The 26,757-nt window shown below is 41.9% G+C and overlaps 1 protein-coding gene across 1 annotated transcript in view; it reads right to left on the bottom strand.

Moving 5' to 3' along the window:
• The window catches only part of ptprt (protein tyrosine phosphatase receptor type T), a gene marked incomplete at its 3' end in the record, with an annotated part of 451,455 nt that overhangs the window by 130,998 nt on the left and 293,700 nt on the right, over window positions 1–26,757 (bottom strand). Inside the window, exons 17-18 of the mRNA XM_083939813.1 lie at window positions 22,519–22,654; window positions 7,717–7,749 (exon numbers count right to left, since the gene is read on the bottom strand). Of these exons, the coding sequence (XP_083795939.1) occupies window positions 7,717–7,749; window positions 22,519–22,654 (169 nt within the window). The remainder of the gene's footprint in view (window positions 1–7,716; window positions 7,750–22,518; window positions 22,655–26,757) is intronic.

Consider the following 26,757-nt stretch of genomic DNA (forward strand, 5'->3'; position numbering starts at 1 on the left):
TTGAGCCTCAACAGGTCTCGCAACTACGGTGAGCAGCCGCCGACTCTATTTTCCCCCGTAGAAGAAGTAACGCGCGGTGCATGTTGAGATATACGACTGCGTGAAGCGTGCCGTTTCATTTCCATGTGTGTGTTTGTGTAAAGAGCCCAAAATGGCTCCTGTTAAGAGACACGCTTACGACGCAGAGTTTACACTCAAGGCCATTAGTCACACAGTAGAACACGGGAATAGAGCAGCAGCCAGAGAGTTGAACATGAACCAATCAATGGTGCCGAAGTGGAGGAAGCAACAAGACGACCTCCCCTGACTGTTTTGTTGACTTTCCCTTTAGCGCAGCTCATCTAATGGATGCAGAACGTGACCCCAGCCTCGACTGTAGCGTCTGTTCTATGCGCCTTATAGTGCGGAAAATACGGTATTCAAACCTTTGACAATGTCAATTTTCACCAATAGTGGAACCCTTCTGCTGTACAGTACCTACAGCATAATGCTCAGTGCAGGTGTCTAAAAATACTCCTTTTTGAATACTTCTCCTGGCTTAATATTAAAGACTACACTAATATCAAGTGTCGTTAATGAATAAAGGAAATGAGAAAACGATTACATCAGCTCAAATGTTCTTATACTGTAACTAAACCCAGCAGGTCTATGATGTGAGAACAAATCTGCAATGTTCAAATGATGCTTATTATCAATTAAGACAACATAATCGCAATTTATGATCTCAATATGTGATTTAATCATGATACCGTTCCATTAAAAGACAATAAATGATCGGCCCAAGCCTTAGGTGATGGTGCATGACGGCTTTTTGTTCCTTTGCTCACAGGATCGTTACAAAGAAGGGGTTTTGTTGTGGGGTCTAGGTTGTGGATACACACAGTATGTTGGACATTTAGATCATCCATTCATATTTCCTGCCTGTCAGTTAATGCAGTCTAACATGGTTGAATGTCAGACTGATTCATGTAGCTATAGCTATTATGCATTCCTAGGCAAGGTTGTTTGTCATAAGTTTATGCCGCATACAAATGGATTCATAAAGAGAAAGAAAGAAAAAGCCCCCGTATTTGTATGGTATTTCTCAAGCTCTATAAGAATGGAGTGTACTTCACATGCAAATACACCTTCTCTCTCTCACACACACACACACACACACACACACACTGAAATAATGGCTATTGTTTATCATATGAATACTATCTGCTGGAAAGAATGCACCTTATGTGGATGTGATGTGTAACTTATCATGGGTCTCTGCTGGTTGTTTTGGCCAACACGCAGTAATACACACACACACACACACACACACACACACACACACACATATGCACACACACACACACACACACGCACATTTCAACAGCTATAGTTCATCATACCTATATATAAATTGATAGTGTGTCATGAAGCAGACCTTTTTTTCCTCTAAAGGCAGAGGCAGAGGAAAAATACCTTACCTACAGCATGAACACACACTTTCCCTCTCATACACACGTGTGTGTAGGGCTGCAATCTGTCATCTACACACTTACCCACAGGCTGGCAAAGATATACAGTCACATACGAACATAAACATGAACATAAGGCCCTTTACTGACACATGTTAGATGTGCATGCTGTCAGTGCGGCTTATTAGCATCTCATAACAGCCAATTCTATAGACATGATGGGTAAAGCTTGAGCACACACACTTGCTGAAGAGCAGCTAGCTGAGTGGTGGCAAGGCAGCCAAATGACGGGAAACCTGCCTTCTCCTCCATCTGAAAATATTGCCAATGCCCTTTTTAGCAAAGCACAATCAGGCCAGCCAGTGTTGGTGTGCAACTGCATAAAAGTAAGACTGGAGGTAGTTTGGAAAAGTGACTTTACAGATAAATGCTAACACGGACGGAAGAGAAAACGCCGTTAGAGAGGCATATTTCCATCTATATTTATATTCCAGTTAATTAGCGCCCTGTTACAATATGGATGTCAAAATACCATATGGATATGGACACATTTTCAAATTTATGCAAGAGAAAATTAATTACGACTCCATAAATAAATGTCAAAATTAATTAGTTCTTTAGCTGGGAGCTTTCGTATATCTATTTATTTCTAATTAAATCTCCAGTAACTGTAGGCCAGGTGGTTTTCTTATTAGTGACTGATCTGATTTTAAAGACATTGTCTCCAACTTGGTTAAGTTATCTAGTTCTGACAAATACCGACTAATGGACGTGCGTATATCGGCGAAGACGATGTTTATCTTTTGCATCTTCATTTTTGTTGTGGTGTTAGATTGTCCTTATTGACGTGCACCTCAATGAATAATTTCACTTTGAGCAAGCAGCTCACAATTGTCTCATATTTAAAGGGATAAAGGTTTTCCACCTGCTTTACTGGGGGGGGGAGATGTGACTGAAACATGTCTCTTGAAGTACTGCTTCTAGGACACGAACATGGCCGGGACACGAACACCAGTCCCAGGTAGAGTCCTGTGTTTTGTGCCCCCCCCCCCCCTCCTCCTCCTTACACAGAGTTTCACTGAGTCACCTGATATGACGATACAAGATTGTGCACAATCACCTTTAATGTAACATAATGCACGTGATTATGTTCTGCAAATGGCTTTGAATGGTTAATTTGCTTTTGTCATTATGATAAAAAGTAATCGGAAAATAATTCATGATAGTATGAAACTACAGTCCAGCCAAAGACTTTTCTTTAGAGTATTGCTGAGATGTAAGGATGCAACAACCTTAGGGCGCACTCACACTGTCCTTCCGCACCACGCCAAAACGGGTCAAGCCTAGTGCGTTTGAGCAGTGTGAGTGCAACCGCTCCCCGCATAATTGCGGCCAGCGAGCCGTCCACAGCCCGCCTGAGAGAGGTGGGCTTTAGTAAAGCAAGTTTGCACATGTACGAGCACGAGCGTGCGCACGTGTACGAGCACGCGGCCTACGGCGGTTCTGAGGTCTTTTCCTGTGCGCCTGTTGGGACGTAGAAAAAAGAAGGAGGGACCATGCGCGGACATTTAAAACAATGGCGGCGAAAGGTTCACGTTGGTGTGATGCGGAGGTGGAGTGTTTACTGCAGATTTGGTCGATGAAAAGATTCAAAAACAGTCGACAAGACGCACAAAATCTCTGAGGTCTGTGGAAAGATTTGGAAACAAAGCCACGCATCGCCATGACGTCATCAATGCGTGTGACGTGTTACGGCGTGATGACGTATGGACAGCAAGAAGCATTCTCCGAGGCCCAGGTAGTGTGAGTACAAACGGGCTGGGGGCGCGGGGGGGAGGGGGAGGGGGTACAAGTACCCTACAGCCCAGGGCGCGGTGCGGAAGGACAGTGTGAGTGCGTCCTTAGACAATGCTTTGCTGAGTACACTGAGTCCTTTGGGGTCAACTTCATTGATCAGTTTAACAAATATACAATATCTAAACCATTCACTTTTACAGGGGCATATTAAAGTTATTACCAAAGTTTACTGAAGAGCCGCTCCCACATTACCATACGTGTGAAACACAAGCTGTTTTACAAAGCAGTAAAATGATGAATTTGTTTGCACCTGCAGTTTTACCTCATAATCATTTGGCTTTAGCTGAACCGTGGATTTGCGTACAACCTATCTGGGGAACCATGATGAAATACTTAAATAAGAGACTGTTCTTTAAAGGGTTCTTGTTCCATGGACCAGTCTATATTTGTGCTCAGACAGCACTCGAGAGTTTGTACATCAGTATGCGCTTGTGTGTGTGTGTAAATGGCTGGCCATCACCCATTATAACTGTAAATGTAAGTGGACCATCAAGCATTTATCTCAGCAAGCAGTGTCCATTATTCAACCATGTGTCACATCTGCAGAATGGGGGTCAAGTCGAGTCCAGCTCTGTAATCTTTGTGCATATGTTTGTGTGTGTGTGTGTGGGGGGGGGACACACACACACCACCAAATTATCTGAGAATACAAGTTTGGCATCTGTCAGCATTGAAGCCCTCACAACTATAACGTTATGTGCATGTGTCTCTACAGCATCACCAATTTGGAGACTGAAAGTTTCAGGCCACTGAATACACCCGCAGCCCCCCCACCCCCACACACTTTGGACAATTTGGCCTTGTAAGAGCCCGCCGCGTGCAGTGGATTCAGCCTGAGTCTATTCCCCAGGCCGACATCCGTTACTAATCGCCTCAATTCTCTTGTCATAGACTAAGCCCCTGAGGGTGCCGTATATTGTCTGGAAAGATGATGTGTCCTTTTGCTGTCTCAGTACCGAGGTTCATCATTTATTTCTTGACTTTTTTAGACCAGGTCAAGTGGATGGGGGGTAATTTGAGATCTTACAAAATCTTCGGGTCATCATTTCCTAATGAGTCTACTGTCACGACTCGGCATTTTCAAACATCTTTCTCCTCAAGGACAAATGTTGGTCATTCAATACAATAGCAAAATCCAATTATGGTGCCTCTCTTATATAAGAACAACAACAAGAATCATCTCTAACTCATTTTCACTATTATCCTTGGTACTTGGGATAACAGCGAGTCAAAACCACACATAAAAATGATGGATCAATTAAGTAAATCAACTTTAAAGAGGGCTACACGGTGGTGGTTAGCACTGTCGCCTCACAGCGAGAAGGTTCCAGGTTCGCATCCCGGCCTGGGCCTTTCTGTGTGGAGTTTGCATGTTCTCCCCGTGTCTGCGTGGGTTTTCTCCGGGTTCTCCGGTTTCCTCCCCAGTCCAAAGACGTGCACGTGTCAGGTTAATTGATGACTCTAAAATCGCCCGTAGGTGTGAATGGTTGTCTGTCTCTGTTCGTCTCTATGTGTCCTGTGATAGACTGGCGTCCTGTCCAGGGTGTGCCCCGCCTCACGCCCGATGTCAGCTGGGATCGGCTCCAGCACCCCCCGCGACCCCGACGCCGGGATAAGCGGTTAAAGATAAATGAGTGAATGAACTTTAAAGAGGTTTTGGGTCAAGGTTTGGTTACTGCAGCAACTGTAGTTAAAGCTAAAGGTTAAAGAAAGGCTTTAAAGAATAAAACATTGTAAATTGAGGATGAACTTTTACATCATCGCCATTAAATTATAAACCCATCTACAATGAGCTCCACACCCTAAGACACACAGCACAAGTTCAATAGGCAGCTCCTTCAGCAACAGACTGATGCACGCTAAGTGTGCGAAGGAGAGGTATCGCAGGTCCTTCCTTCTTGCTGCTGTCAGACTTTACAATCAGCACTGCTCCCAATAGACTATTGACCTCAACCTGCAATATGCCTGTACTGTCACTTCTGTTTTTGCACTATTTGGTCATATTTACTTATATTTATTTATTCTATATTATATTATTACAAAACAAGAACAACTGCACTACATCATGTGAATATGTATATATGTCTATTTCCATTTCTATCCTTTTTAAATTGAACTTTATTGCTTATTTTTGCTGTTTTTTACCTTATTTTGTAATATTCTGTTGCTGCTGTGACAAAAGAATTTCCCCGTCTGCGGGACATTAAAGGTTTTCTGATTTTTGCTGATTTCTTATTTGATTAAGTTTGGGTTCTGTAAATATATCCCTTTCTATTTGATTTCTCTTTAGACAGTGAGGATTTTAGCACATGTCGCCAGACTGCCTCAATGACCGTCAGTATTACCTTTATTTTCTGAAATTTGCATCAAACCACTTCTCTATCCTCCTGCGAGGCTAAACTACTATCATGTCCCCATTCCTCATCTCATCTCATCTCATCTTCATCCGCTTATCCGGGGTTGGGTCGCGGGGGCAGCAGCTTTAGCAGGGGACCCCGAACTTCCCTTTCCCGGGCCACATTAACCAGCTCTAACTGGGGGATCCTGAGGCGTTCCCAGGCCAGTGTGGAGATCTAATCTCTCCACCTGGTCCTGGGTCTTCCCCGAGGCCTCCTCCCAGCTGGACGTGCCTGGAACACCTCCCTAGGGAGGCGCCCAGGGTTCATCCTTACTAGATGATCCTGAACCACCTCAACTGGCTCCTTTCAACGCTAAGGAGCAGCGGCTCTACTCCGAGTTCCTCACGGATGCTGAACTTCTCCCCCTCTCTCTAAGGGAGACTCCAGCCCCCCTCCTGAGGAAACACATTTCGGCCGCCCGTCCCCATTCCCCTCTGGTAAATACACATATTACAGCAGAGTGGACAAGGATACCTTAAAATCAGAATTACCAAATACTACCTAGATTTCATTCTGCAACATTTCTGCAACTAATTTACAAATCTCATATAATATAAGATTTCACAGAACTGTTCAAGTGTAAAAATGGGTGTAGCTTTAAATGTAAGCTTGGGTTTCATTAGAGATGAATGAGTCCAGAACTATAGCTACCATATCGGCACAGAGTGGATTACCTTTGAGCCCAGAACAGTGTGGGTGGAGATATTTGAGTGTCGCATTTCGCCCGGCCATATATTACCACATATATCCCTCTTAATCTCCCACCTCTGCTATATTTGTTGAAGCCAAAAACATCCTTTCTGACCTACAAAGTTGCACATTTTAAATATATTTTCCAATGTTGGAGGCGGCTGGTTGGCTCAATTCTCCCTCCTGAAAATTCCTGCGTGATCATTTACTTTATGGTGAGATGTAATCAAACCGCCAACCTGCTCCCACTACAGAAAGCTGCAAAATCTTGTTGGTATCTCTACAAACATAATTACTGACAATACATCAAAAGCAAAATGACTGGGGAAGAATCGGACAGACAATCCAAACATCTCTCACCAAACAGAGGCAATGAGAGGTAAATGTTGATGCAATATTAGTTTCAAACATGCACTTTTTACAAGTAGATGAATCAGTAAGCACAGATGACGTGCAATAATGATGTACAGATGAAGTAAATGATCAAATATACCAGGGAAGGTATACCAAAAGCATCCTATATTAGCTAACATGTGTCATTGTTGACTTAAAACATTACCAATCCATTTTCAAAGTCCCATTTATACCTGAATATTTGGCTCAAATATTACTGCCCTTATTCAGTGGTGATAACGATGACATTCACTCCAATATACACTAATGATGCTGATACAAAGATGCAAGACAAGTGCATAAATGAGGACTTTCAACCATTTAGTGACACAGATCTGGCCGTTAAATGGCAGCGAGAGAGGCATCAACTCTGCTTCTCAGTGCTTAAACAGTCAGAGGGAAATTACGTATGTGCCACAGAGATTAAAAGATTGGGTATTTCATGTTTCACACTCTTAAAGAAAAAGGATGTGTAGCTCTATTAAAACTGTTGCTTTAGGACAGCATATCATGTGATAATTTAACCAGCATTACCGTGTGTATGTGCACACTGTCTGCACATTATTACTACTAAGAGGTAAGCCAGGATCTGTGCTGTCCCAAGCCAAAATTGAGTGTTTTTTCCCAAAATTAGCCTTTTTTTACACTTCTTCAATGTGAAAAAAGGTCTAAAAATATATTAAGTTAGTTGACTCATTTCTAATGAGTGGGCCTTCTGTGATTTTTACCTAATGAATCATTTTTTAAATATAGAAATCCATTTCTCTAGACTTGAAGTCTTCAATCACATTCATACTGGATATATACGACATCCATTTTCCAGGTGTAGCCTTAGTCACAACTACTGAAAGCCAGGAAAGGATGGGTGAGAGTGACAGTGAGGGACAGGGTGGATGCGTTGATGTCTAGAAGTAAACATACAATACCCCACGCTCAGAGTTCTCCATGTGTGAATCTCTCTATCGGAGCAAGGGCAAGGCAGGTACAGGATGAGACAGGAAGGGGCGGAGCCAAAGACAGGAAACAGGAAGATAGAGAGAGACATTAAAGGGTGTGAGACTTGAGTCAAAGAGGTTGTGATGAGAAACCTAAGACATGTGTAATTTTCACTTATTTCCATACCCTCAAATTTTTCGTTGTTTTCCGAGCATACCGTATTTTCTTGTTTTCTACAGATACGGTAAAATTGCTACACAGTTGTAACGTGACTGTCGCCAGATGAATTTTGTTCCGCCTTGATTCACTCATACATCTGGGAGACATCCGTCGTTTTTTGCGTTTTTTCAGTTTTTTTGCGTCTTTTTGCGTCATTTTGTGTCTTTTTTTGCGTCTTTTTTGCGTCATTTTGTGTCTTTTTTGCGTAATAATGTCTCACCGTTGGACAGTTGTGTGTCACAGTTGTGTGTCTCAGTTGTGTGTCACAGTTGTTTGTCACAGTTGTGTGTCTCACCGTTGTGTGTCTCAGTTGTGTGTCACAGTTGTGTGTCTCAGTTGTGTCTCACAGTTGTGTGTCTCAGTTGTGTATCTCAGTTGTGTGTCTCACAGTTGTGTGTGTCACAGTTGTGTGTCACAGTTGTGTGTCTCAGTTGTGTGTCTCAGTTGTGTGTGTCACCGTTGGAGAGCGCGTAGATGACCCCGGCGTTGAACGTGTCCCCGGCTCCCAGCGTGTCGACCACAGCTTCAGGAGGAAACGCGTCAGAATGGACGAAACCGTCGGGACCCAAAGCATTTCAGGAGGCTGGGCCTTATCGAAAATCCTCGCATACGATTGGACAAACCACTTGACGGTCATTTTAATTGAAGTGCTACTTCAACCACGCACCTTCACACATCCATTTGATGCCGACGCTGATGAGAGCGACGGGCAAAAGCATGGTTACACAGTCGTTCTCTGGTGTTCTTTTAACCTAGATTTAGTTCAAGTTGACCAAACTTAACCCTCCTGTTGCCCTCAGATTTTACTAACACCATTTATCCTCGGGGTCAATTTCACCGTAGCAATTTAAACATCTGGAAAATGATCATAATCAATGTGTGACTCAAGTGAAGTCGGGTACTTTATGTTTTTATTTAACAAATTGAAAAATATCACTGATGTTAAACTGCATGGAGGGATTTCTGTGTGTGTGTTTTAAAGTAAGTCTGTTATTTTAAGTGCTATTTTGTGTTATTTGTAACATCTGGAATGAAAGTAACGTCCGTTATCAAGGACAGCAGCGTGAATTTGACCTCATATAATATTTGAATTGTAAAATAAACAATAATAATAATGATTAAATCATCCAGATTATCAAACTGACCCAAAGGAACACTGATGGGACAATACATGTACGATAAGAACAATAAAAATATATATAATCATGATAATTTTAGGTTTTTTATGAGTCGTCCCCATAAAATTAGGAAAAGTCATGAATATAAAGGAAAAAAATGACATTATTTAGAGATGTTTAACATTAAATGGGGTCAAATGGACCCTGAGGAGAACAGGAGGGTTAAAAAAGAAATATTCACTAGATTGGACAACACGGATGGAGTAGCAGCATCCATGTTGACGCCTGCTTCCTCGATGCGAGTCGCCATTGTTGTCTGAATCACAACAGCCACTTCACTGTTACGTCACATCTATAAAAACCCCGTCCGGCAGTCCTGATGCCTTGACCACCTGAAATCACTTTCCTATGCAGCTATCCTAAATGGTTGAGCGGAGCTAGGCGGAGTCACGACGGAAGCAAGGCGGAAGACGAGAGTCATCTGGTGATTGTCAGGTTAACACAATTCTGTTCTAAGGTTGAATTCATGCTGGAAAAAGCCTTAATTTTATGGTTTTCTGGCACTGATCCACTGTCATGGCTGCCCGATACTGACAACGAAGTGGACGCTTAAACATTTGACATTTATACTCCCATTCTTTATGTTTTCAAAATCCTTTCTTGTTAATCTTTACCATGAATTTTGAACAGTTAGCACACAGTAATACACGCAAATTGAGGCACGTGTCCAGATACAAGTGAAGAAGAATGAGCTAAAGAGGCCAAAGAGAGGAAAAAACTAATTTAATTTGATTTGTATCTGTTTAGGCAGCCATGAAAGGATCAGACCTGCCCCATATGGCTTGGAAAGCAGACTCTCTCTTGCAGCAGAAATCACCACAGTGTGCCAGTGTGTGGGACTTGAGTAGGTTTTCAGCTAGAGAGCCGTTAAGTAAGATAGAAGGTTTTATCATGGTGACAAGTTTCAAACATGGTGAGTATAAAAGGTAAAATCCTAGAGTTTCGTTAGTGACATGAACAATTTCTCAAAGAGGGGCTCCATGAATACTTTACAAAGTGACAAAGAGACGCAGGAAACATTCAGTTGTACCCGTCAACAGCGATTAAAGAGAGGCTAAAGTGCACATGAAGTAATTTTGAGCAGTGAAAATCCCTTTTACTCTTACAGTATGTATCATGAAGGTAGAACGGTGAAATTCTGCTGTCTTAAATTTAATTACAGCCAGTTGAACAGACTTCAGAGACAAAACCAGTGAATGTATTCTGCATTTTGACAACGTTAATCACAAAATGTTGAGTATACTGTATCTCCAGTGGTGAGGAGCTTTCCAATTAATACATTTTTAAACCGTTTTTGTGCTCAGCAAAGTGTTTTTCTGCAATTTCAGATTGCGACACTTATTGGATACTGATTTTCATCATTCTTTCAGAACAAAAAGGGATACAATATTTATTATTTGAGTCAAGACAGGGGAAAAAGCATCAGGATGTTTACGGGGAAAGATATCAGGTAACATGGGATTTGCTTATTATTGTTACCGTTGCTGCTGTTAAGACGTTAAGAGCTGGAAGAGAAGGAGAGTGATTGGTAAGGTGGAATGAATCAGCCTGAATGCAGAAATCAATGGATGTATGATTTGATGCAAAAGCGTGATTCTGTGTAAGTGTGTATGCTTGTTGGCCTGTGAATGTTCTCATGTGTCCAGGTCGTCGTTCTCCTCAAAGCAATTTCAGTCAAAAGCAACTGGACTTGGTTATTTGTCTAGGAAGACGTTTCACCTCTCATCCAAGAGGCTTCATCAGTTCATGTACGCATCTGACCAGGCTGGGACTGGACCAGGACCAGGACCAGGCTGGGACTGATCCAACTAACTGGTGTGAGATCCAGGTATTTAACCTCTCACAAGGCCGATGATGTCACTGAAACCCTTTGTGCTCCAAGTGCCCACGCCCGTCGTTAGAGTGACAGTCGTTGGTGGGCAGTTGGTTTCGACTTCGTTAGTGCTCCATGGAGTCTGAACGACAGTCGTTGGGGTCACACGGGGCCATGTGTGACCCCAACGACTGTCGTTCTCACACCAGTTAGTTGGTCCAGTCCCAGCCTGGTCCTGGTCCTGGTCCTGGTCCTGGTCAGATGCGTACATGAACTGATGAAGCCTCTTGGATGAGAGGTGAAACGTCTTCCTGGACAAATAACCAGTCCAGTTGCTTTTGACTGAAATTGCTTTGAGGATGTATGCTTGTTGAAAGAAACTAAAACCATGGCGCACAGCTTTTCTTACAGTGCAAATGTGTTCAGCCATGCAAACATTATTATTATTCATATTTTATTATCTCTAGAATAACAAGAGCATGTCCCTAGTTTAAATTCGTTAAGGTCAAATTGACAAATTGTTGAGATTTCAGCTTCTACTTGGCGTTGGCCACAATTTAATCGCCAAAGAAACGCCAGTGTCACATCGCTTGATCATATTTGGATGCTTGTACAACTACACAGCAAAAATGTGAGTGTTTACAGTGTTAAAATTACACTTTTTAACTCTTTAATAGTGTTAAAATTTGACACCCTTGGTGTTGTTTTATGACGACACTTAAGTGCACTTTTAACTCAAAATTGTGTTATTCACTCCTTTCACTCTGAGGGCGCACTCACACTGTCCTCCCGCACCGCAACCCGGGCTTTAGGGTACTTGTCCCCCCTCCCTCTCCCCCCGCGCCCCAGGCCCGTTTGTACTCACACTGCCTGGGCCTCGGCCAATGCTTCTTGCTGTCCATACGTCATCACGCCGTAACACGTCACACGCATTGATCGCGTGTGTGTGGCTTTGTTTACAAATCTTTCCACAGACCTCTGAGTTTTTGTGCGTCTTGTCGACTGTTTTTGAATCTTTTCATCGACCAAATCTGCAGTAAACACTCCACCTCCGCATCTCACCGCCATTGTTGTTGTTTTTAAATGTCCGCGCATGGTCCGTCGTTCTATTTTCTATGTCCGAACAGGCGGACATAACGCTACTGCCGTAGGGCTCGTGCTCGTACACATGCGCATGCTCGTGCTTGTACATGTGCAAACGGCTCCGCTAAAGCACTCACACTGCTTAAAGGTACTAGGCTTTAGCTGAAAAAACGGTTTTGGCCCTGGCCAGAAGGACAGTGTGAGTGCGCCCTTACAGTGTCAATTTTAGGACACACCAAGGGGCATAGGTAAGGCCCTTCATCCCCCCCCCCCCCCCCCCCCAACCCATCACTACAAGTGTTAAAACACCTAAATCAACACCCACAAACTAACAATGATTAACAGTGAAAATACAGCACTACCGGTTCTGCTTTGTAGGATCCTGAATCCTGAAGTGTGAAAATGACCTCTGTAAAGTGTGTGGAGTTTCTGACTGACTACTTTCTTCCATGGTACAAAAGGAAGAACCGTGCTTTCCGTAACAAAATCATCTTCATGCATGACAATGCACCATGTCATGCTGCAAGGAATACCTCTGCATCATCAGCTGTTATGGGCATATAAGGAGGGAACCTCATGGTGTGGCCCCCATCCTCCCCTGACCTCAACCCTATTGAGAACCTTTGGAGCATCCTCAAGCAAAAGAGTCTTTACAGTGTTAATTTTAACACTTTTCTATTGGGTTTTTATAGTTCTCATGGATTTTGAGTTAAAATTACACTTTTTAACTCTTTAATAGTGTTAAAATTTGACACCCTTGGTGTTGTTTTATGACGACACATAAGTGCACTAATAACTCGAAATTGTGTTATTCACTCCTTTCACTCTGAGTGTTAATTTTTAACATACACAGTGTCAATTTTAGGACACACCCAGGGGCATAGGTAAGGCCCTTAATCCCCCCGACCCCCACCCATCACTACAAGTGATATAACACCAAAATCAACACCCACAAACTAAAAATTACCACTAATTTGATAAGCACTACCGGTTTTGCTTTGTAGGATCCTGAAATGCTGGTAATGAATTCTGTACATTGACTTTGTATGTTATCTTATCGCATACATCACAGCCATCACATCTGGTCTGAACTGTTTCGGACCATTTGTGTTCTCACTGGTAAAACCCACTATTGCATGTTGCGTCAATTTGAGTGGAGGTGGCCTAATCTACTTAGCAGACAAGGACTAAGATTTCGTGATGAGTTCATATACAAAATCAATCAGAAGTGTTGCAGGTAATTCTGAACCATCAGGAATTTTAAAGGAAGTGTTGTGATCAAGGACACCGAAGAGTCAGAAATGTGTGAGAGATAATTTGGTGTGTGCTTGGCCGAGAGCAGTGTCTGTGTTTGCAAGCATCTCTTTCCACAGAGACCCATCTGGAGTGCTCCCTTTAGCTCAATCTGTGTGTGTGTCCATGTGTGTAAGAATGCAGGCTCTATCCCTGTCAATATTGGCTTCAAATGCCTAAGGAGGAGTATCGGGCCATAGGGACACACACACACGCACGCTCTCTCTCTCACACACACACACACACACACAAAAACACAACCTATGTCCACTAAATACACTAACGAAATGTTAGAATATCACATATTCATGCCTCAGATTGGCCTGTGCATGTATTCATGCATATATATGTGTAGCTGTGTGCACACTTTGGACACATCTTTGTGTATATGCATGCACATCTACGCTGATACGTGTGTGTCTCCCCAATGTACGACTTGGACTAAGCACACATTTTCCCTCTGAGTCACCATCTTTTTTGTGTCTTTCTGCTGTTTCACTCTTTGTACTGCTGCTGTACTTGTTTGAGCACATCTTAAGCTGCATGCCTGCATATGTGTGTGTGTGTGTGTGTGTGTGTGTGTGTGTGTGTGTGTGAGAGAGAGAGAGAGAGAGCGAGTGTGTAGTCAGTACCCAGCTTTGTTGGGGGCTAATCCTTTGTCTAGAAGCATCAGACGCCTGCGACAGGCCTGTTGCTATTCAGATAACACTGTATTCAACATCTACAGTCTCTACATGACATCATTATTCATCCCACGTCAGAGGGGGGAGGGTTTGCTTTACAAAAGAGTCATAGTTAACTGATTGATATAAAGTCTTCCCAAAATCAAATGCTGATGAACTCCACACTCAGTTCATGTTCATTTGTTCCTTCTTTACTTCTGTACTCTTCCTTTAAATGGTGATTTTAAACAGAGGTGGGAGTAGGTCACACATGCAAGTCATTGCTCAGGTCACGCAAGTCACAAGTCAAGTCATAAACTCTGATGATCCCAGTTTCCACATTTAAACCATAAATAAGCCCTAGTGGCATGACGGTTAAAGCAACAGTTCCCAAATTGAGTCTGCAGGCGTGTTTGCTGTCCAAAATACGGTTCCAGGCGGACATTGTTAGGGATAACATCTGGCCCGTGTACCACAATGTTGTCCAGGTACAGTTTAGAAGGCGTGTGTGTGTGCGCGTGTGTGTGTGTTTGCGTTCACCATTTTGAAAATCGTAGATTACTGCCATATTGACCTTGACCTCTGAGGTTTCCAAAAATATGTAGTTTTCATAAAACCCCCCAAAATGAATGAACTATTTGAAAGAGTTTTATTTTCAACATTAACGGAAACTGTTGCCGTCTCCCTACACCTTTAGCCTCTGCCGGTCTGCCATGTCCTTGTATGTTGCCAGGTTTGTGCGCACTGAACTAAATCAACCAATCCTGGGAATCATGAAAACTAAAACATATATTTCTAAATGCTTAGAAAATGCAGATATTTGATAAAAAGGTCAAGTCATTTGGGTTATCTGTGTTAAATCTAGGTCTAGGTTCAAGTCATAGATATCAAATTTAAGTCAAGTCTCAAGTCCTAAAAACCAAGACAAAGTTGAGTCTCAAGTCAGGAACACCAGGTCTAAGTAAAGTCTCAAGTCAGGAACACCAGGTCTAAGTAAAGTCTCAAGTCAGGAACACCAGGTCTAAGTAAAGTCTCAAGTCAGGAACACCAGGTCTAAGTAAAGTCTCAAGTCAGGAACACCAGGTCTAAGTAAAGTCTTAAGTCATAAAAACCAAGACAAAGTTGAGTCTCAAGTCAGGAACACCAGGTCTAAGTAAAGTCTCAAGTCAGGAACACCAGGTCTAAGTAAAGTCTCAAGTCAGGAACACTGGGTCTAAGTAAAGTCTCAAGTCATAAAAACCAAGACAAAGTTGAGTCTCAAGTCATAAAAACCAGGTCTAAGTCAAGTCTCGGGTCATAAATACCACATATAAATAACAATACCCTAACACACACTCTTGCGCTGCAGGAGACGGCTGCCTCTCCAGTTGCTCTCCATTTTTCTGTTCTAGCTGAACAACCAGCGGATCTTGAAAGCGGCTTGTTCATCTTTACGCAGACATGTCTAAACCACCTCGTACTGGATGCTAACCTGGACCTGCCGGGATTCACTGCCGTGAGAGCCGACAGAGACACAAAAGCGAGCTAATAAAGCAAAGGTTGGGGACTCATCATGTATGGGAACAACCACTGGTGTAACCCAGGACATATCTCAGTAAAGACAGTCTCATGTTGCCAGGGCCTTAAGCTGCTAGCTGCTTGCTGTTAGCCTACGGCCAAATAGACTGTCAGCTGTTACCCTAAAGCCATGGGTAATGTGGGAAGTTAAGTGGACCCCTATCTATGGACTAGGAAGATACAAAGCAGGTTGTACTTCCTGAGGGGACTGTGGTCATCCAACATCTGCAGCAAACTGCTGTGGCTCTGTGGTCGGCATGAAACTGGACTCAGAGAGGAGGACACTGGACAAACTGCTAGACATTATGGACGATGGCAGCCACCCCCTGCACACCCCCATCAGCACCCAGAGGAGCCTGTTCAGTGGAAGGCTGCTCCTGCCCAAGTGTAGGAGCAACAGGGTCAAGAACTCCTTTGTCCCTCAGGCCGTCATCCTCTACAACTCCTCACTAAAGAGGACAGAAGGAGTGGTAGCCACTCACTGTGACATTAATAATCTACTCTTACACACCTGGACACTTATCTTCTTTTCTTTATGCAATAACTTTATCCACCACTTAAGTGCAATAATTTAATCTTACTGCTCATTTCTGAGATATACAGTCAAACATATTTGATCTTATACATTTCCTCTACATTTAACTTAGCTGTGATATTTTATTTTACCTGTATTCTTACATCTACTTCATATATATATATATATCTAACTAAGCGTTTATTGTTTATTGTTTTTTATACTTTCTGTATTTATTTAGCTAAGAGTTCATTGGTTATCCTTTACTGTATTGTTTTATACCTCCCTTGTGTTTTTGTAAGCTGCTGGAAATTCAGTTTCCTTGCAGGAATTAATCCCAAAGGGATCAATAAAGAGAGGTTTAAATCTAAGTCTAGATACCAAGTCTAACTCAGGTCTCAAGTCAAGAATACCAAGTCCAGTCTCAAGTCATGGATACCAAATCTAATCTCAAATTAAGTCTTTTATCAATGTCAATCAGGTCTCAAGTCCTCAAATTTGTAACCCAAGCATAACTTGAGACAGTCGTGACTCAAGTCCCCCACCTCTGGTACAGTGGGATCCAGACCTTTAACAGTCCCTGCTTTTCCACACAAATACATTGTACCCGGATTACAGCAATTGAAAGGGCAGGTGCCCAGCTGTAGAGGCGTTACATTAGATCTTCACCTCATACTGCCATACTATATATCCCTCATTGTTGTTGTTGTTGTTGTTTACTGCCTCATAGCCTAGATATCCTCATTGTGAGCTTTTTCTTTGACATGTGTATTTCATTTGTTTTGTTTTTTTGTTTTTTTAGGCTACTAAACTAAGTAGGTCCATCAAGGTTGAGTCTCTTTTTTTAAGGTTGACCTGGATACGACAGCGAGCGGTATGAAAGCTTTGAATAAAGTCAAATCCCCAAAAATATGTCTGCAGGGTCAGAATTTCAAAGAGCTGGGATTAAAGAAAACGGGGGTGAGACAAGTTTAAATAACACATTTTCCCATGAATTAGTTCCAGGGATTTCACCTTTTCTCCATTATTAAGTCGTGGTCTGTTGATCTGGCGTCACAGAACGAAAGGAGCCAGAGTATAGGGAGCTTCAGTCATATTAATTATTCATTCATTTTCCTCTCAACCTTTTATAAAAAGTATATCTTCCGGTGCTGGTCGTTTGAGCCCTCGGGGCCACCTGGCTGTAGATACATCGAATCTCCATTAAGACTTAAGCCGTGTCCAGCGTTATTCACTTTTACATGACATTATTGGCAACATCCCCTGGCTTTCCCTGGGAAACAAAGTCCATTTGGAACATGTGTAAAGGCATCCTAAATGATTAATTGGACAGTTGTGCGTGCTCACTTCCCGTTAAAGTTTTGTCACAGAATAATTTATGGGCTCTGAAAGGCATGTAAAACACTTTCGATTGAAAAAACACTTTGTCTGCCACCTGGACGACTGGTTAAAATGTGTGGCATAAAATATAGATGACCTCAGAAAACGCTCCATGATATGGGGAACCGCCCACTGTCTAAATCTATTTGTCTGTTTTACTTTTATCACATATTTTTTCTCTCTTGAGGGTCTTTGAGAGCGCACTCACACTGTCCTTCTGCACCGCGCCCCAGGCTTTAGGGTACTTGTCCCCCCCTCCAGGCCCGTTTGTACTCACACTGCCTGGGCCTTGCGCAAATGCTTCTTGCTGCCTATACGTCATCACGTCTAGCACGTCACAGGCACTGATGATGTCATCACGATGCGTGGCTTTGTTTCCAAATCTTTCCGTAGACCTCAGAGTTTTTGTGCATCTTGTCGACTATTTTTGAATCTTTTCATCGACCAAATCTGCAGTAAACACTCCACCTCCGCGTCACACCAACATGAACCTTTCGCCGCCATTGTTGTTGTAAAATGTCCGCGCATGGTCCCTCCTTCTATTTACTATGTCCGAACAGGCGCACATAAATGACGTCTGAACCGCTGTAGGCATCGTGCTCGTACAAGTGCGCACGCTCGTGCTCGTACATGTGCAAACCCGCTCTACAAAAGCCCACCTCTCTCAGACGGGCCGTGGACGACCAGCTGGCCGCAGTTATGCGCGGAGCAGTTGCACTCACACTGGTCAAACGCACTAGGCTCTACCCGAAAAACCTGTTTTGGCCCGGTGCGGAAGGACAGTGTGAGTGCGCCCTTAGACTCTTAACTATCTCTTTGTTATCATTTTATTCCTTATCGTTTTAGGTATTTCTACTTCTTTCTTGTACAAGACTTCTGTCCTTCCTTCTCTCTCTCTTTCTCTGTTGTCTAGATTGGAAATGTTCATATTTCTTCTCCAAAACTTCCTTTTAGTGTCTTCTTTCTATTCCTCTCTCTCAGGCCATGATCATCTCCATATTTGATTCACCTTTCTCCATGCTCCATGACTCCCTGTGACCCGTATTAGATCTTTAACCCTGACTGGTGGCCTGGGTTAGCTCGAGTTCATGAGAGAATCTGAGCAGAATCTCAACTGCATCCTTCTTCCATCGCTCTTCTTCTGCATCATTGTTCTTTTCCTCTTTCTCCTATATCCACCGTGGCGGTGTTTGCCCTCTAATTGGCCTTTTTATGTATATTATGCCTTCTCAGCCTGGTTAGCATCTGATTAACATATTGATTTGACCCTGAGGTTTACCAGTGCTGCCTTTTTCATATTTTTCAAACCTCATCTATTCTCTGCCCCTCCTCCCTTCTTTTCCCTTTGCCTTCCTGTTCCTCTTCTCCTCTATATTCCTTACCTGCACCTTCTTCTGAAGTCTCTACCTATACCTTCCTTAGTACTCCTGGCATATTCTCCCTCTAATAGATTTTTATCCTCTTGGTGTTAGGGAGATTCTCTGTTAGCCTCAGATGAGCATTGCCCACTGACCCTGCGCCCTCTCTGAATCCCCATCCCCTTCTGCTCACTTGAAATGGATGTCATGTTGTATTCAAACTAGCAATGAGGTAACTGCCCGTCTCCCTCACTTTATGAGTGTGTGCATTGATGATTTGTATTTCCCTTGTGTATTTTTGTGTGTATGTAGTGAAAAAATACTATTGTACTGCAAGTATGTTGTTTTATATAACATACAGTGGTGTCACATGCAAGGCCTCTGTGTCAGGTTCACTATCGGTGCCTGAACACACCGTGTCTTGTCTTTTCTCCCTGACCAATACCAAGTCATGTTTCCTTGTACCAAGGGCATGGATATGCTATGGGAAGTGGTCACTGTGTCCCAAGAAAGTGCAACTTCATACAAATGCAACTTGCTGAACTTTCCTCCTCCTGTTATACCCTTTTCTGGTACTGTAATACACTAGATGAAGGACAACCTAATTTTTGGGTGCATAGAAAGTCTAAAAAGGTCAGAATAGAAAGATTAATCGATGACGTGGTTTTCCATTCAAAGTTCACTGTGCTGACTATTGCTACTTCCACACAGTGACTCAGGGAAGAGTTCAAATGCCATTTTCAAAGAAAGGAAAATGTTCCTCAAGTACTGGGTGTAGGAACTGGACATGCTACCAACTAACGAGCCAATCTTGATAGATCCTCTCTGTGAGTGTGTGTTTGTTTTTAAGTAATGCCAAGATTCTGCTTCAATAGTCCCTTTCACACACAGATTCCACAATCGTGCCATAGAAGTGTCCATTACGCCTTTACGGCTTTGCTTTTTCACACTGAACCAAGCAAAAACAGTGTAGTGTCGCCACATTGGGTGACTATGAAAGCATTCTGGCGCCTGTAACGACCCACAAACCGCCAACTTTATATTATATATCATAGTAGCACAGTTGTCAGTATAGAGAAGGGCAGAGATGCACTTAGCGCCGAATGACTATGAGACCCTCCTCGCCAAACAATAAAGGCTGTATAGGTCCATTGTGCAAGCAGCTTATAAAGTTGAAGTTTAAGTTGACTTATTTACATATGGGACTCATTTTAAGCCAACCCATGATATTTCCTTAACCTTTCCATTTTTGTTTTTGTTGACTTAACTTAAGGTTGAATATGTAGAATGAGCAGAACACCGCCATCTAGTGTCAAAAGATCGTAGTCGCATCAACAAAAATTATTCCAGCATTCAGGTTGCCAGGATCGTTGCGGAGTGTGTCAAGCGATCAGCCTGCACCATGTCAAGTGACTCATACGGGGTAATGACTACTAATCAATTCATTTTACAAGTATTTAACATTAGCCAGTCTTCAGCTCGAAGTCTTTCTTTGAGTGATAGCTAGCGCTCAACTCAAAATTATTCCTTGTTTCCACAGACAACCCTGGCAACACGCGATGCCAGCCGCTATTGACAGGTACAATGTAAACAAAACCTGCCAGAAAATCATTGTTAGATATTAATTCAGACTATATTTTTATCTAAACGCAATACTTTCATTCTGTACCCCTCAAAACGCCACATGGGTGTATTATCTTTTAAAAATATAAAGCGTTTAAGTAGTACGACCGTTTCACAACAATAAATAAAACAACCACTATAGTTACATAATCACATCTGCTACTGTGGTCACGTGGTCATGTAGCGGTGATGACTTTATAACCATAGTTTCACAACATTAAACAGAATAGTCCTTTAAGTCGTTTTGGAGTTAGGGCAACTGTATTCAATGTTTCTTTACGTTATTAATAATCTGTGCTACTGGGAATAGTGTGTTGTTCTCTTTGACCCTCCTGTAGGGTAGATTTACACATCACAACTGCGTGTACAGGAGTCCCGCCCTACCGGCTGTCCCCTACACACAGCCGTCAGTGCTGTGCTGTTACAATTCTGTTGCTATCTCCATTCCTGGCTCAAAGGCGCAATGACTCTGCACCCACTTTCCATCTTTGCACTTTGAACAGGGTGTGTGAAAGGGGTGCAAGGGTTTGGGCAACAAAGCCAAAGTGATGCTATGCAAAAGTAATTCTGGAGGAACATCAGTATGAAGATCACAGCTTCACAGATAATGAGTGACAGCTGTGCTGAAAGGACCTGATTGATGCAGATTTAGGGTATAAACCTGAACACTTGAGTAATGTAATCTCTCTTGGCTGACATGATCTACCTATCCGGCTGTTAAGTCGTGACGTAACGCCCTTTCAAAATATGATTCCCGGGTCCAAGCCTTTTATTTCTACAACGCCGCAGTGCCATGTTCCCCGTTGTTTGAACAGATCTGAGTTTTTAAAAAACAACGTAATTGTCATTTTACCTCTTTCTCATCATTTAAAAAGGTGTTTAACAGACGAAAGAGGTGATGTAATGGTTCACATGTTTGACCTTTGTGTCTGTTTTGTTTCAACGGAGCATTTGGACCCAGAAATCTTATTTTGAAAGGGTGTTACGTCAGACTTAACAGCCGGATAGGTCTGTAGTGTCTATGTGCTTCAGTTACTAACATCACAAAAAGTGCCACAGTGTAGATGTTGGATTGCGTTTCCACATATTGTTGTTGATTCCCAATTGAAAACACTACAGAATTGTGCTTTACTGTAATTATCATTTCTCAAAGTTGTCCATACATTTTGAGTGCGAGGCATAAATTGACACAAACATAAAAATGTATAATGTGAAGTAAAGAAATACATGTGACTCCTAGCAAAAAAGGAAATGTATATGCATCATGTGAGAGGGGCAGAGAGGGATGGGAGAGTTGATGAAGCGATAAGAGTAAAAGAGAAAGTAAAGGAAGGCAGGTGATGGTGGCAAGCCAATGTGCATGTTAACAAAGACCCAGAAAAAAAAGTCATACAGTTCATCTAGATTTTTGATTTTCTGAATTCTGGGAACCTCAAACATTGTCATTTATGTTTTACCTTAAAGTGTTAGAAAGTACATTAAGGAATGCCATTAAAGTTTATGGCCTTTACAATCATAACAGTGTGTAACCTGCAGCTTATCATACATTTAAATCTGTTAAATTGAACAAACATTTAAAATTCTGATTAAGTCTTCCTTATTAAACATGAAAAACGGATCTAACCTCACGGCATTAACAGTCTCCCAAGTCAATAAATGTAAAACTGTAGGTATTTTAATTTCTACCTGCATTTGAACTAATGAAAACCATTTAAATTTACAATATAAGATCTATAAATATCTTCAATCAGGTGGCTTAAATATGCTACATGTACTTGGTATGTTAATCATCACCACATGCGGTTGTCCAAGTACTTTTACAAAATGACATAATGGTCATAAAGATTATTGGTAACCTGAATTTTGGGCCAATGGTGCTCTTATTGCTGTCATCTTTTAATTGATTTATCAATCAGCTGTTCAATTCACTGGAAACTATCAAGGTTTCAGTTGTGTGGCTCATGATGCAGCAGGGTCTGATTGAGGCTACCAAGTCTTTCGGTTGAGGGAATTATAGTGAAGATACAAACTGGATGTATTAAAATGTATTATTGTTACTATGATAACACCTTTAAGCTGCCTCTTTGACCAGATGTTGTGTTTATTACCTACCTGCGTTTGAAGGTGAGGACGACGCCGAGGAGGATGATGATGAACATGAGGATCCCTGCGATCACTCCGGCCATTTTCACTGTGCTATCAACCTGTTTCTCTGGCTCCATTGCATCTGAGTCCTGCGTAGATGCACCTATACACACAAACACACACACACACACACAGTCAGAGTCACACACACACACACACACACACAGTCAGAGTCACACACACACACACACAGTCACATCAGTAGGCAACCATGTACAAAAAGGCAGGCACATAAAGTCACATAGCAGGAACAACACAGGTGCATGCACTCATGGACAAACAAATGACATGATGCACACACACTCATGCACAGAAACACAGAAAATGGTTCACCCTTTTATAGTTTGTGCACACAAAAAAACAAATGTTAGCAACAAACACAGACACATTTGATCCCAAGGTGAAAGAACTCTAGTCGTCGATGTGCAAAGAGTCAAACGGAGGGGTGACAATCAGAGCTGCGTAAGAAACATTTTGGACAAAACTGAGTAATATAAATATATATTTATAAATATTATATAAAAAAGCTCTTGATGAGCTCTTTCTACTATTTCTAAACCAGAGTAATTGACTCTGAACTGTGCAGTAAACAAGAAAGATTGGACTTTGTAGGGGAGAAACAATACGTTTGAATTAAGCTTTCAGTTTCTCTAAAAACTATATAAACCACATACTTAACCATGTCATTTTGGAACAAAAATCAACTAATTTGGAGGCGTCACTGCCAGAAAGCTTTACATCCGAGAACATGGACAATCAGATCCTGAAGCACAGGTATTAAACATCTTTACAGCGATGTGAAGACCAACGACATGATATTAACATACGTTCTGCACATCAAAAATAATAATAAATAATAACAAAACAAATAATAATATTTGATAATAATAAAAAACAACCTTGCAGCTCAAAAAAGTTTGTGAATTTCTGAACATGTATCTGTTTTCTGCGGAGGAAAACAACGAAAAGTGGCAACGATTTCAAAGATGCAAGTTTGTTTCTTTGTTCTTTTCTTTGCCTCCTGACTTCATTCCAGGTTCAAAACATCGAAAACTGCCCAAGGACAAACAAAGCACGAGTGTAGAAGACAAAGACATCAAGGTTGAAACTCCATACATGCACATGGAAAATTAATAAGCTGGCAAACAAATGAACAAACAAAGTGGGTAGGATATAAACACTTTGGCAAGGTGAATGCAAGGTTGGTGTACAGTGTGGATTTGACAGCAGGACAATTCATATTCACACAGGTAAGAACACTGTTATCACTGTATGGGTTGATACAGCATGGGATGTAGAGACCACAAGGTGACTGTCAATGGACTGAATGAGAAAACGTGCAGCCAGTGAAGTAGAAGGAAGGCAGGGTAAAGAACAGAGAGTGTCACCTTTGAATGCAGAGGAAGTGTGTAGGAAAAGATCATGGTCTGGGTTTAAATATGTACGTCGTGTGTAATTAAGTTTCACTTTCACATGGGGCGGGACAAACCACAGCCTCTGGGGTGAAAGTCTGTTTGTCATTGACACTTAAGGCGCACTCACAATGTCCTTCCGCACCGCGCCCCGCGCTTCAGGATACTTGTCCACCCCTCCCTCTCCCCGCGCTGGCCAGCCCGTTTGTACTCATAGTAGCTGGGCCTCGCGCAAATGCTTCTTGCTGCCTATACGTCATCGCGATGCGTCACTTTGTTTACAAATCTTTCCGTTGACCTCAGAGTTTTTGTGCGTCTTGTCGATATTTTCATCGACCAAATCTGCAGTAAACACTCCACCTCCGCATCACACCAACGTGAACCTTTCGCCACCATTGTTGTTGTTGTTAAATGTCCTTGCAAAGTATTGCAGACGAGTTTGATTGAAAGTTACCCGTTACAGATAATTAAACATGAAAGTTAGCTTGGCGATCAAGGAGAAAAGTAGCCATTTCGGCGTGCATTTTATGCTGTTGGACTACTTTTTCTCAGTCCATCAAGTGAATGTTTGCTTTTATTGCCTCATGTTTTCACATCTCGTGTCACTCAGCTGCAGGGACGAATGACGATTTCACCCAGTGCCAGCCTACATCAGCTGTGCCGAACAACAGACAACCCTGGCAACCCGCAATGCCCAACGCTATTGGCTGCTACAATGTACACAGAACATGACAGAAAGTCATTGTCTAACCCAGGGGTCTGCAACCCGTGGTTCGGCCACATGCGGCTCTTTGGCGCCCTTTCAGTGGCTCCTTGTAGCTTTACCAAAAGATAAGATGTAAAATAAAATAAAACAGGGGTTTTTTGTTTGTTTTTTACAAAGGAGACAATCTTTCAAAGGGAAGACCTGTTATCTTGGAGTTCGAGGTGATTTAAAAAATATATATATTATGTGGAACTCAAATATGCGTCACATCCTTTCCAAGCCCAGTGCCTTTCCCTGCCAGTGGCTAATCTTCAGTTTTTCGCATAATGGTGGCTCCCCGTATGCTTGATATGTGGTGGGAAATTATCGAACAATATTTTTATGCTAGGTAATAACAGGAATAAAATGTTTTCTTTATTTTTCGTTCTATATTTTTGTATATATCAGATAACTACATATAGACATTTATAAGCTGCAACATAAAATATGTTTTGCAGCTCCAGACAAATTTTAACTGGTGGAAGAAGCGACAAAACGGCTCTTTTGATAGTAAATGTTGCAGACCCCTGGGTTAGGGGTAGGGTGCATGCGTTTTATGCTGTTGGACTACTTTTTCTCAGTCCATCAAGTGAATGTTTGCCTATATTGCCTCACGTTTTCATATCTCGTGTCACTCAGCTGCTGGGAGGAATAACGTTTCCACCCAGTGCCAGCCTACAGTAGCTGTGCCGAACAACAGACAACCCTGGCAACCCGCAATGCCCAACGCTATTGGCAGGTACAATGTACACAGAACATGACAGAAAGTCATTGACTAACCCATCAAAAATTTTTGGAAAAGCTTTAATTTTGTACCCCTCTAAAATGCCCCATGGGTGTAACTTTTTATTTTTTTTAAAAACAGCTTTTAATAAAGATTCTACATATTCAACCTTTAACATCTTAAAAGAGTAAAGAAATCCGTAATATAAAGAAAGACTATCAGTTCATCACTTAAAGGGAAATGTTGTGAAAGTCAAACTTGCTTGGTCAGGAGTTGCATTATGATGGAAATCTGACATTTTCCAGCAGTTTCCTGACCATGGTTTCCCTTTTCTCATTTTTTACTATTCCCACTTTTTATCTAGAGGCAGAAAACACTAATGTGCTTTCTTTGTGTGTTTGTTTGTTTATTTTGCTGCGTTGCCTAGCACCTGTTGCGTCCTTCTCCTTTAAGAGGTATTTCCATAAACTTGCCATGAAAATGTTTTAGTAAAAAGATGCTAACCTGATCTGCATGCTATGGGTCATCCAATGGTCCCTACTAGCTTGTAACTATCTGCTGCTACACTTACTGTGCTTTAGGACATGCTGCTACATTTCACTGTGGTTTACTGTAACTTACTTAAGTACGAAATGCTGCTACACTCCACTGTGCCATACTGTCACCTAGTTCTGTAGGAAATGCTGCTTATTTTTAACATTTTTAACACTTATAACTTATCGCTCCTTCTCACTTATCTAGTTTGTACTTATTTCATTTCAATATGCTGCTAAACTGCACGCTGCGTATTGTTGTATATTTTATAAACCTACGTTTAACCACAATGTCTGTTGCACTCTGTCACACTTAGTTCATTGCTTGATTTATCTGACGTTAGCTTTATTTTGATTTGATTTATGTTTTAATGCTTATTGTTACTCTGATCCTTTCCCACCTTTGTATTGAAACTGTTGCACAATAATTTCCCTCGGGATAAATAAAGCTTCTTGAATCTTGAATCTTGAATCTAGATTTGAACTTAAGCAATAGCCATGTGTGTGTGTGTGTGTGTGTGTGTGTGTGTGTGTGTGTGTGTGTGTGTGTGTGTGAAAGTAAGTAGGTATTTACAGCATGATTGTATGAGCTGTACAGCTGAAATGCTCTCTCCTTCACAAAAACCCTGCACGAACAGAACAAAACTACATCTTCACTGAACACCAACACGTTCTTTTATGGCCAGTTAATGTTTTCAGGTGACGTTTTGTGGTAAATGATTGTCACATCAAACACCAGATAGTCCAAGTTTCAACTCTCAAAAAAGCCGCCGCTCTATTGGGCAGAAATGA

Source organism: Echiichthys vipera (genome assembly GCF_963691815.1).
Source record: "Echiichthys vipera genome assembly, chromosome: X".
In the NCBI taxonomy this organism is placed as follows: domain Eukaryota; kingdom Metazoa; phylum Chordata; class Actinopteri; order Perciformes; family Trachinidae; genus Echiichthys; species Echiichthys vipera.